The 13,228-nt window shown below is 31.6% G+C and overlaps 1 protein-coding gene across 1 annotated transcript in view; it reads left to right on the top strand.

The window, feature by feature from the left end:
- Window positions 1-13,228, top strand: part of LOC124369495 (tau-tubulin kinase homolog Asator) — a 202,626-nt gene that overhangs the window by 168,535 nt on the left and 20,863 nt on the right. The window contains exon 20 of the mRNA XM_046827508.1: window positions 8,000-8,123. Coding sequence (XP_046683464.1) covers window positions 8,000-8,123 — 124 coding nt within the window. The remainder of the gene's footprint in view (window positions 1-7,999; window positions 8,124-13,228) is intronic.

The raw sequence follows: 13,228 nt of genomic DNA, 5'->3' as shown, positions 1-13,228 counted from the left end.
TCTCAGGTCAGGTGGTCAGCACTGTTGACAATTGACTGTTTTGCGTTTCCTCATCAACCACATAGAATATAACTAAAAAATCGTAATGGTCCGCTGAGCTGAGCATCTGACCAATTAGAGATTATTTAAGAATTTTCACCAACCCCTAGAGGGACGTCCCCCATAATCAGGATATCATGGTGAAATACATAAAATAATAGTTTTATATGAGCAAAAGCTTGATATAAATTTTGGTTCTTATATTGTAATTAGTTCAAAAGTTATTAGACCGTCCCGGGACTTTTCAGCACCCCTGTATACCCAATTACATTACAGCAGATCACTCAAGAATGAATGTAAGGATAAGAGAAACTACAAATATATAATACCAAATATAACTTTATTAACATTAACAAACACAACAATAACTAAAATTAAGACCTAACCATTATTAACGTGTTAAACTGATATCAAACTGGTTACATAATGGTATACATTTTCAATTAATTTAAAATTGCATTGAACATAAGCAACATAGGCCAAACAGACCATTAGAGGTTATTTGATCTCATATCTATATAACTTCTTATATAAATGAATATTATGGAAAAATATGTCAACATTTTTTGGTAAAAGATTAATTGTATCATTACATAAAATTAAGAGAAAAAATAAGATAGGGTTCGGGGGAAATATGCATAAAAATTCTAAAAGATCTATTGTAAAAACTGGAGTATAAAAATTTAGTTTTTACACAATCTATTTTTTTCGCTAACCAATTGTAAAAGCAAAGCCAAATGACCAATTTTCCAAGTTTTCTAGGGTCTCCTTTTTAATAATAATTAGCAATTCCATTTAAGGAACAGCATTTGCATATTGCCCTGTAAATTTATAATATATAAAACTTAAAAATTTGTTTAGCACTCATCCAATTTGATCAATATAAACGTTAAATTGTAGATTCCAGAACTTTTCAAATTAGATTTCACTAATGTGTAATATAATGTAATGTATATGTGTAAGTGTAATGTGGTATTTTACATTATTAACTGAACTTAATTTAACTAATTGTCACATGATTAATCTTACGTTGCTATAAATTTTATCAACAACTGGGATTATGTGTTGTTTCAAACATAGTGTACTGTTGAGACCTGTTCCGTATGGTATCTCTAAGTCCTTAAATTACTCTACTTTTCTTACAACTGGGATTATATGTTATTTTAAACATAGTGTACTGTTGAGACCTGTACCGTATGATTTCCCTAAGTCTTTAAACTAATCTACTTTCCTTACAGCAGCATTCTTAATTATAATACCGGGTATTTATAAATGAATATTGGAGTTTTATCTTGTAGTATTTATTATATAAAACTTAAAATTATAATGAATACATGAAATTAAAGAGCAACTCAAATAGTTATAACTACACACTTAGAAGTGTTCAATGTGATGTGATTTCCATTCGTCACACGGCACACATCAAGTTGAAAGTCCAGTTTTCCCAAACTTTGATCGATGTGTCTGAAATGATTGTTGCAACAGCTGCTTCAATCCTGTTCCTGAAGTTAGGTAGGTCAGGTGGTAGTAGAGACACATACACACAATCCTTTATGAAATCACATAGGTAGAAATCACATGGCATCAGGTCAGGTGAACGTGGAGGTCATGCAAAACAAGCTCTGTCATTACGCCCCTTGCAACCAATCCAGTGGTCGGATACAGTGACATTTAACAAATCGCGTACTGAGTTATGCCAGTGAGGCAGTACTCCATCTTCTTTCAATTGAGGAAATAGCCATAGTTCTAGAGCATCAAGATAAGAAATACCAGTTACAGTTTCTTTTCTAAAAGAAAGGCCCATAAACTTTCTGCCTATATATGGCACACAAAACATTCAATTTAGGGGAGTATCGCTCCAATTTTACTATCTCGTGAGGGTTTTCTGTGCCCCAGATATGCACATTGTGAGTGTTCACATGTCCACTGAGGTAAAATGTTGATTCATCACTGAAAACAACATGATCCATAAATTCTTCATGCAACACATTTTGTTTGCAAAATTGGCACCTAAACCATAGTCTGTAGGCTTTAGAGCCTGTAATAACTGCAAGAGGTTAGGACGTAGTTGTAAGCGTTTCCCTAAAACTATTCAAACAGTCGTCATTGGAATTGCTAATACACTATAGCCTTCCAAACTAATTTCTGTGGGCTACGTGTGAAAATCTCCCACACGCTCAACACTCCCTTCACTAACCGTTGGTCGTCACATACTCTTCCCTTTGCAGAAAAGCCTTGTGTTCACGAATTACCATTTTTGCTATTAGCACTTTCCAATTAACTGCAGAGGAAACACTGTGTCCGCATGCGCACAGGTGACAACAAACAAAACTGTTTGAGTTTGCTCTTTGATTTGATTCATGAATTATAATTTTAAGTTATATATACATACTTTTTTAACTACTAAGTGTTAAAGCCACGATATTCATTTATACATACCCGGTATTTTAAATTTGGTTGCTTTTTCTTTGTACTTTTTCCAATATTTAAATATAGTTTATTATGATTTACTCCATTTTAGAATTTCGTTCAGATTGTTTACCAAGGTTCTAGAACAGCTTTTACTCCTGTAAGACCAGTTGTGGATTTGTTGTACACAGTATCGTTTTTGGGAGTATAAACAAAAATCAGCCATATCATATGCTTTTTGTGACTAAGTGGAATTTATTGTTTTATGTTAAAATTTGCTGACTATATATATACGAGGGCTGTTCAGAAAGTTGATTACGTTTTGCGCTGTGGCCGCCAGGGGCGGGACTAGCGCGGCCATCTTGGTGTCAGGACGTCCCACCGCTCAGTGGCTATCCAGCCGTGCTAGCGGGAAGTTCGTGTTGTAACGCGTCTAGTCACAGTGCCTGTTTGAAATGTCTGCCGCAATTGAAAATCCCGCCAACTGTGAGGTGCGCGCAGTAATTAGGTTTTTGACTGCCAAAAACTGTAAGCCTATAGAAATCTATCGGCAGTTGTGTGAAGTTTATGGGAACAACATTATCACTGAAGGTGGAGTGCGACAATGGGTCATTAAGTTTAAAAATGGCCGAACAAATGTTCATGACGAAGAGCGAAGTGGAAGACCCAGCATAGTGACTGACGAACTTGTTGAGAAAGTTGACGCAAAGGTCCGAGAAAATCGACGGTTAACCATAACGGAACTCTCGCTTAGTTTCCCTCAAATTTCACGAACTTTGTTATACGAAATCGTCACTGATAAGCTTGGCTTCCACAAGTTTTGTGCAAGATGGGTACCGAAAATCCTGACCGACGTCCACAAAAACCAGCGCATGGCTGCAGCGTTAACAATTTTGGATGCTTACGACAAAGAGGGTGAATCACTACTCGATCGCATCGTAACTGGCGATGAAACATGGGTGAAACATGTTAACTGCGAGACCAAATTGCAGTCAATGGAGTGGGGACACACAAGTTCACCTCACAAACCAAGAAAATGTTTGCAAACGATGTCGGCAAGAAAGGTTATGGCGACGGTTTTTTGGGACAAGAAAGGTGTAATTCTTGTTGATTTCCTGGAACGAGGCACTACAATCAACTCAGAAAGGTATTGCCAAACGTTAAACAACCTCAGAAGAGCGATCCAAAACAAGCGTAGGGGAAAGTTGAGCTCGAAAATTCTGTTGATTCACGATAACGCTCGACCTCACACGGCAAATCGCACACGTGAAGTTCTCGAATCATTCCAGTGGGAGTTGTTTCCTCATCCACCATACAGCCCGGATCTTGCACCAAGTGACTACCACTTGTTCCCAACCAATGAAGAAGTGGCTGGCAACGCAGCGCTTTGACGACGACACAGAGCTGCAGCAAGAAGTGACAAACTGGTTGAAGACACAGGCGGCAGAATTTTATGAGGAAGGCATTGTCAAGCTCATCCATCGATATGATAAGTGCCTAAATTTGAATGGCGACTATGTTGAAAAGTAGTATTTAAGTGTGGCTTTCATATGTATATGATAAAAATTGTTTCCTATACTTTGTTAATTTTTAATTCCAAAACGTAATCTACTTTCCGAATAGCCCTCGTATATTGAAAGCGAAATTTGAATATATATATATATATATTCCAATTTCGCTAATATTTTAATTGGTCTTAATTGAAAGTTTGATTCAGGTTCTTTTTCTTTACTGGTAGTTAGGCCAGTTCAAAAAGTTTTCAATTCTGATTTTAGATTTTTTTGTATTTCAGAAATTATGGACTTGATTCCAGTTCTTTGCTTCTTGTAATTGTAAGCACTATCCATCCAAATAATTAGAGATAGTTGGGTTCCAAAATTGAGAACTAAGCAGGATTATTCTTCTCCTGAGTAAGTGGCAGGATCATTTTAGAACAGAATTTTTTCTGCCAGAAATCTTCTTACGTAAGTATGTTTTTCTTGTAAATTAAAATTAATAGATATTGGTAGGGATGGGTAGTTCCTCAGTTACAGTTGTTATTGGCTATTGTGGCACATAACAGTAACAATGGACATGGCTCTAAAGAGCAACACATGCTGTACTCAAAACATGTATAGTATGGTTCAGGTGGAACATTACCTACATATAATAGATGCAAACCAATATTGTATAAATGTAACTAGTGGAAGCATAAACAGCTGTGACCCTAACAAATATTAATTACACCCAGTATGAAAACAGTCACAGTACAAATACACAACCTAATAATGCATGAATGACTGTGATACACACAAAAAATTAATGTAATGCTGCTATAAGAACAATCGTGGTATAAACAAAAATGCAACTTGACTAAATATAAACGACACAATTGTGATTGTAACACGGACTATCAGCCAAAAGAACTGATAAGTTTTGTTCCTAGATGTACTTTAAAAAATTGTAATTGATTCTAATGGTATTTTTAAATAATCTTAATTGGTTCAAATAGTATTTCAAAGTGTTATTTGTAAATAAAATACTTAAACAAGCATTGAGATTAATATTTCATAAAGTTTCCACTAACATTTAAGTTAGTAATAATCTTAAAAGTGTTGTATTTTTTTATGTGAAAGAAAGCTTGTTAAAGCAATTGGACAAAACAAAGTAGTCAAAATTTCTTACAATTGGTGGACAACTAACATAGTCTATGAAAACATTTGACTTATTAGTGCTTTTTTATTAAGGAGATAAGAGTTTTCAAAATTAAAAGGGAAAAAGATATTTCATCCCTTTTTATTCCTCCATTATATGAGGTAAACTAATTCCAATTCAATTCCATTTTGATTTTGGAAATGGTTTTCCATTTTGAAAAAAAACTTCGATCTTCTCCTACTGTGAATAATACACTATCTTCATAAATTACATTTTCACTTAACATTTATCCTCTAACATATGGACATTCAAAATTAGTGATGTTTAGGTTCATGGTCTTGATTTTCAGTTCCACAAATTCTTGGAAAGAGAACTGGACCGTTGAATGCAAAACCTTAGTTCCTCTGTCCCTATCAGTTAGTGTTTGCGGTGATTATCTTTAGTATTCATTACTCATTAAATACCAATGCAAAAAAACCTAATGCAGTTTTAAATAAATGAGTTTTTGGGTAATTATTTTTTGCATTTTTTTGTGCCACAATGATTTGTTCAGTTTTTTATTGGTATGTTTGGCCTCAGGAAGTGGTTAGTCATATCGTGTCAGGTTTAGCTTAAGCTACAATGTTAGGCAGTTTTATTTTCTATAAAAGTACTCTCTTCAGCTGATACAGGAACAACAAATAACAAAATTTGAAGATCAAATAACATCTTTCTGTTAAGAAAAGTAGGGTATAAGAAATGGGACAAAACAAATGAGGGAACAATGATTAAAAAGTAAATTCTCATTTACATTGATAAAAACACTTACCATCACTGGAGATTCAGCAAATAAGAATACAGAAATGTGAGGTTGATGGTGGTGTCTTCCCAGCTAAGAAGGAAAGTTATATAGTGAAGTAGTGATATGTCAAAGTCATTTAAATTACACCATTTTAACATTTTAAGTGTAGTTACCAAGTTATACAAATTTATGACCATATTTTTGCAGATTGTATCATTAATTTTGGAAGCTTATATTATAATCAATTAAATTAAAGTGGAAGTTAGGGAATATGGGTTTATTCTTAACATGTAGCTATTTCTCTGAACCTTTTCAAAATCCTTTAAACAGAATGGTATTATTGAATTACTTTTTATATTAACAGATAGAAGTTTATATTATTCAAAGGTTTAAGAATGACAGAAATTGGATTGGTGATCATTTTGTTTAAATTATATTTAGTTAAAAAAATCTATTAGAATTCAAAATTCGAGAATTGGGAACTGATTGTTTAAGAATTGCAGTCGGATTTGAGATTAGAAAATTCTGAATTTGTTGATCACTATGATCAAGCAGGAAGCTTCCTTTACAAATGATGTATAATAGTGAAGAATAATGTGTGATCAAGTGTTCACCTTGGGATGGATATCAAAATTGTAGTCACAGACATATGTTTTATAGTGACATAAAGTAAATGTCAACCTTGTTTCTAAACCATACAAATTAAGTTTCATATCTATTTGGTTTTGTGTTTGGCTTTTGTGGCACATGTGCTTTTGCACCCACTCATACACTCATTCTCACTCACTCACTTTCACTCACATTTACTCACATCTCACTTCTCTATAAACTAATTATTTAGTTTAGCCACAATGTACCATTTTTATTAATTTGTTTTGCCACCGCTTGAACAAAAAAAAACACTTTCACAGTAAAATTCAGGAAGCAATAGCCATATATTCCTTTATCTTCTTTACATTATTCTTACTTTACATCAGACATATTCAGCGTATTGTTTAAATTTTATATTGGCGGATAGATGCAACTAGGCTTACGCACAGGCAGATTGTCCATGCAGGCTTTCCAGTATTGTTATATTTAATTTCTTACTCGTTACATTTCTTTTACATCTTTTTCTATACATAAGCTGCTGTATATATAATTGTAGCTATTTTATCTAACAAAAGATTGTATATACTTATGTATAAACTGCTGGAAAAACGTTATTCATTCATTCATAAACGTTATTTATTCATTTATTTTTCCTTAGATGGAAATATACGTAAATTTATGAAAGGCTAAAAAAACAGAAAAATTAATGGAAAAATTTACACTTGTAGTATTTATTATAACAGTCATATTTTTGTTTAGATACCTTAGTTTGTGTTGTGTCTTGGTACTTTGATTATTCATAAACAGGTCACATCTGTTGGCTTCCTGTTTGCTGTCATTCTTTCTTGTAGTATTGCATTACAATTATATTCAATTTAATAAGTTAATGTTACAAAAATTATAGAAATTTAAAAAAATTCCATGACCCAATTTGTATTGAAACGTTTCATAGGTTTGATTATTCAATGTTCGATATGGGCATCTTGTAATGATGTGCCAATGTGTATTGTATATGTGTATGTGTGTGTGTATATCAGTGCAGAGCTATCCCAAACCATTTTAACTGTATCATATTAATGCCATAAAATTAATTAAAACATCAATTTCTCTATACATGCCACTAAAAATTGACAAAACTAAGACCTCCATTAAAAAAATATGTTGCTTTTTATTTGAAATATCAGTATGGGAATTGAGTAAAAAGTACAAAGTCATGGATAAATCTCAGTTTCTCCATTCTACTAAGAATTAGTTAATCCCAGAATTGAGAATCAGAGCCATCCCATTCTAGGTTATTATTTACACTTACAAACCATAACAGTTCCTGAACAAATATTAATAAAATATGAGTGGTACCAATAAATTCATGTGACTGAAATCACATGAATGTTAATGATATTGGAGTCATTTTTTTACCACTGTTAGATGCTGAAAACAAAATATTGCCATCTCAGCTGTATTACTTTCTCTTCCTCCGAAGGCAGATGTGCCTCTAACAATAACAAAGTGACAGAAGTGAAATAACATATTCAGTTGATGTTGCAGGGACAGGGACAGGTTGCAGTCCCGTCAGCCCAGGCAAAGAAGAGCCAGCATCTGTCTACTTCGATGCTACTGAAGAGAACAGTAAGGCACAGCATAGTCTCTCTCCTGTGCCAGAGTCTAACAGGTTGGTCAGCGCAAAGCTTAAGTCAATGTCAATTCTGCAGCACTTGCTCATGCACTATATGTCTCCTCCTCAGCCATAAACACAGAGCTTTTCTAATTTTATGTTTTAGATCTCATTTTTAAATGTGTATAAATAATTTATTACTGATATGGATTAAAGTGTTATTACTTGGTATAGTGTTATATTTCTTCTTTAATATACTATCTAACACGTGTTGCATGCAATTACTAACATTCCTCAATAAGTTGGAAAAGTATACATTGTTTTATATGCTGAGAAAAATATTTGGGATTAGAAAAAAGAACAATTCTATTAAATGAATATATTCCTGTTCACATATTCTTTTATCAAGTAAACAAAATTAACAGAATTTTTACTATTCAACCAAGATTATATTCCATTGTGATTCCCAAACATTTTAGTTCTGGACTAAAGTCCATTTTATCCTGACTATTGCTTACAATAATGAAAGGTAAATAGAAAAACCTAAATTTTAGGGTGTAGTCTTATGGTTTCATCTATGATCGTAAAATGATATAATGTTTTAGTTGATTTATTAGTATACAACAGATTTTGATGTCTACATTTTAATTTAGATTCCCATTTATAAAAAAAATTCTTTGTTATCAGTTAATTATGATTCTGAATAACTATCAATGTCTCTAAGCTAGGCTGTTTATGATAATATATTATCATATCTACAAAACTATTTTAACTTTTATAATTCGTTATGGCCGTAGTTTACAACTGGCCTGATGTGTGACTTGGACTGCGATGACATTGTTGATATTATGCTGTCAGGAAGCAATAGATTTGCCAATGTGATCTGGATTGAGTACTGAGTAGTGAACTGCTAAACTGTAGGGTACTAATCACAGAAGTCATCAGCATATACGATCTAAAGTGGTTGATGAAACTAAGCATCTTCACAAATGATGCTTAGAATGTAAATAACTACATGATAGTTAATAATTAATGAAGTATAATTTTCATTATACTCAGTGAAGTTCTGGCTGATTCAATATTCATCATTACTCTGTCTTTTGTTATGTTATTAAACCTAATATAGAATTCAGGAGAAGTGTTGGCTCCATACTGGTAGAATTCAACAGTTGCACAATTATCTTGAAGATTTTGGTTGGATTTAGGTTTTCTATTACATTTTAATAAGGATTGATTCACAAAAGCTACTTTGTACTCAAACTCAGATCTTTCACTTGCCAGGTGAATATGTTCCACTACATCACACAGTTCTGACTTTTTGTGATTCAATTGCTTTGTGTTTGGCTGTTTCATTCACACATGTGTAAATAATAATAAACAAACATTTGATCAAAAGACCAAATACCTGCTAAATTACTAAATGTATTCTATTAAACAATTCTACAAAGATACCATGTTGTATAAAATAACGTTTGAAGTTATTACTACAAACTTATAATTAAGTATGAATACAACACTAATCTATTTGTATAAGTACAAACATTTAACGTCAAATATTTAACTGGTTAAATGATAGTTTATGTTGTATTTCTTGTCAAAAATATATAAAATCATATTTTACTTTTGTACTGTAGAGTTTAGATATTCTAAACAATGCTGATACAAAAACACACATAATCAAGAAAAATAGACTTCCAAACAAGAAAATATCAATAAATTGATTACCAACAAAAAAATAGGATATTTGTAGTTTTTAACATAGACCAGTTTTCAAATAGACTTTTACCCAATTAATGACTGTTCAAAAATCGTCATTAATTGAATTTAAATTCTATTGGATGTGACCAAATAACCAGTATACACCAAGTTGTGCCATACAATTTAGTATGGCACAGCTTCGACTACAAGCAGCCTGGTGTAGTAGAATAAAGAATATTTCATTGTTTTACTATGATATATAGTTGAAATGTCAGACACAGCCACTTACTCACTGACACAATACGGGCACTTCTAATTAAAATAGAATTTTGAAATATAGGCGAGTCATTGTCACATGTCATGGGAAAATTGAATGTCTTTCCACTTATTTTATTGATTTGAAGTGTATTTTACCATGTAAACGTATCGAAAAATTCTGAGATATAGGTTTTGAACCCATCTTGGAAAGTATTGGTACAAACCTTACTAGACTTTGTAAACGGACACTGTATACTTGCTTTTGGAATGTAGACTTAAACATTTGATGTATTTAACTTAAAAACAGAAAATTTTTGAAAATTACTAATCTATTATATTATAGTTATAACGGAAGTATCAAATTACAATTGTTTTCTCCTCAATCTCAACATGTCATTAGAAAAGATCAACAATATTTATTGCAGTCACCAAGATCCAAAAAATTAGAAACGCTATTTTTGAAAGAAAAGTTTTTAACCATACTTGAGAAGGATATCAAACGAAAGACAATGTTTTACTGTATCTAAAAATATGCTATGTTCTTGGAGGAGCCAACATTTTTAGCTATCATAAACCAAATATTATCCATACATTTTATTTGTTGGTATAAAACCAATCTAAGGTTTAAATATAAATTACCTAATTGTTTTTTATCATGCATATATGCACGTGAAATGGACTTTATATCAATCAATCTACTTTAAACCCAATATTTAAAATTCTCCAAATGTCTCTTTCAATATTTATATCGACATATGAAAGTTTTCCACTATTTTAGGATGTATAAGCCCTGTTTGTCCCTTTTTACCAAATCAAAAAAAAAACCAACTCGTTATATATACACACACATACATACACACATTCATTCAAAAACTTTGAATGATAATCATTTATCTTGAGTTTGAATGATCTAGTGCTTCAAGTATATCTATTTTCTCAGCTCAAAAAATTTGCAAGTTTTTTAAGTCCTGGGCTTTCCTGAAAATAAGATATTAATTATTGTTTTGGCACTATAGAAATCATATTTTCTATATACTGTATGATTGTAAATTTAGGACACCATTACCATTTGTGGATGAAATTGTACAAAAGGTTGTCTGCTAAGGTTGATTTCAGGTAATATATCTAGTGAACTAACGGCTGTCTTCTACCATTCCACTTGTGCAAACATTTTGTCTGCTGAGGATAACATTGGGCAACAAGCTTTCCCACCTGTGTTGTTGGTTATTTCTGGTGAACACGATGTCGTGCCAATAGAGCCTATATCAGAGTATTTATGTAGTTTATTAAAGTAAGACGACAACAATAAAAAATAGCAGTCAGTTTGATTAATGTTGAAAATATTGCAATTTGCTAGTAGTTGATCTGAACAACCATAGGTCGCAGTATCACAGTACATTTCAAATAAATATAATCCTAAATTAATGTGCATGTCTTGTTTTCTGTTCCCCTGTATGAATCCCCAGCAGGATATATGGTACTAGATGTACCGTATTTATATAGCAGTTAAGAAAATAGCCAAAACATTTAGTTTGGCAGAGAATGTATTGAAATATTTTGAAACGTTTATATTGATATGTAATGAACATGAATATATTATTCATGAGCAAGATAAATTATATATGTAAGTAATAATTATGTTTATAAATTGAATTGCAACAATATCTATGATTTATTACTTTATTACTCAGTGACAGTATATTATTATTAATAAATCTACCTCTGATTTTAATTGTATTAAAGTACGATATTGTTTAAAATATAACTTCATTTACTTGGCACAACACACAACACTTTGCATTGACATTTTAAATGATAATTCTAAAGTACTGATAAGTATAACACTATTACACTTTAGTTGCATAACCAAAACTGAAAGGAGCCAACTTGGGTCCCATCCCAGCTTTGTATATTAAGTTTACTATTTCCCCTTAAATAAATTAGCTTTTCTTATTAGAAATGTGTCACAATATGCTGACAGAGTAAGATAACAATCTGCTGCATGGTATTGTTAAAATGTTCTGTAAAAAGGTAAGTGAAAGTGAAGTTAATAATTTTTGCATGTTGAGTTTGAGATTACACAGCAAGTTTCAAAATTATTTGCACTGAGTTATAAGTATTATTGTTTTTGCCTGTTGAATCAAAAGTTTATAAATTTAATTTTTAGTTAAAAAATGACTGTTTTTGTTCAAAGTTATTCAAAAGAAAAGGTAAATTGATTATTTGTTAGCACTCTACATCCTTTGTCTAAATACTTTTATTTTTGGCATACAATACTGCCTACTCCAACCCTCATTTCATTGTGTGTAAATTAATTATACCCTAATGGAATGTATACATTTTTTAAATGTAACCATCCATTTCTATTTAATATTATAAGTTTAAAAATCCAGTGCTGGAAAAATTAATTTTCATTAGAAAATGATTTAAATTCATACTTTAGAGTACTTTAAGCAAACTTCGCATGAGCAGTATGGTGTCATTGCTGGCAGTGTTATCTTTTAGAATTTTGCTACCAGTATATATTTAAATTGTTAAAAATACTAAGGGTAAGAATATTCTAAGTTTCCAAAATAATGAGTAGAGTGATTTATTATTTCATGAAAGAAAAAAATTATTATTCAGTAGTTTATGGATTATTTAATGGATTTTTGGATTTACTAAACTAATTCCAGGTGGGAAATCAAACAATTATTATAAATTTCTCAACTAGTAAGTTAAAAAAATCAGTGTAATCATTTATATATAGATCTTCCACATAGATTAGGGAAAGGGAAAATGGTCTTTAATGCCTGACCAAGTTATCTGATAAATTTTGTGGCTCCTTGAATTTTGTAACTATTACAAAATTTCTTCAAATTATTTAAAAAAATACGAAACTTAATTCAAATAATGGGATGAAATATTTCTAAACAACCAAAATATTAATTGAAGCAGATATGGTATAATAAATAGAAATATAAAATCTGTACTGTTGCAATTAAGAAATATACATATATATATATATATATATATATATATATATATATCCAATTTAGTGTTAATTTGCTCATAACAGTAAGTTCACGTCGTAAGCCAAGAATACCAACATTACAGAAATTGCCTAGTTAAAGATAGTCCTGAGCCAAAGCCAGCTTTAGAGTAAAGTGCTAACACAGGAAAACTTTCAATGTTGTACAGCAAACATCTGTCTCTTCAGAGCAAAA

This window comes from Homalodisca vitripennis, chromosome X, assembly GCF_021130785.1.
Source record: "Homalodisca vitripennis isolate AUS2020 chromosome X, UT_GWSS_2.1, whole genome shotgun sequence".
NCBI lineage: Eukaryota > Metazoa > Arthropoda > Insecta > Hemiptera > Cicadellidae > Homalodisca > Homalodisca vitripennis.
The sequence above is the reverse complement of the archived record's forward strand: the minus strand, read 5'-3'. Positions and strand labels throughout refer to the sequence as shown.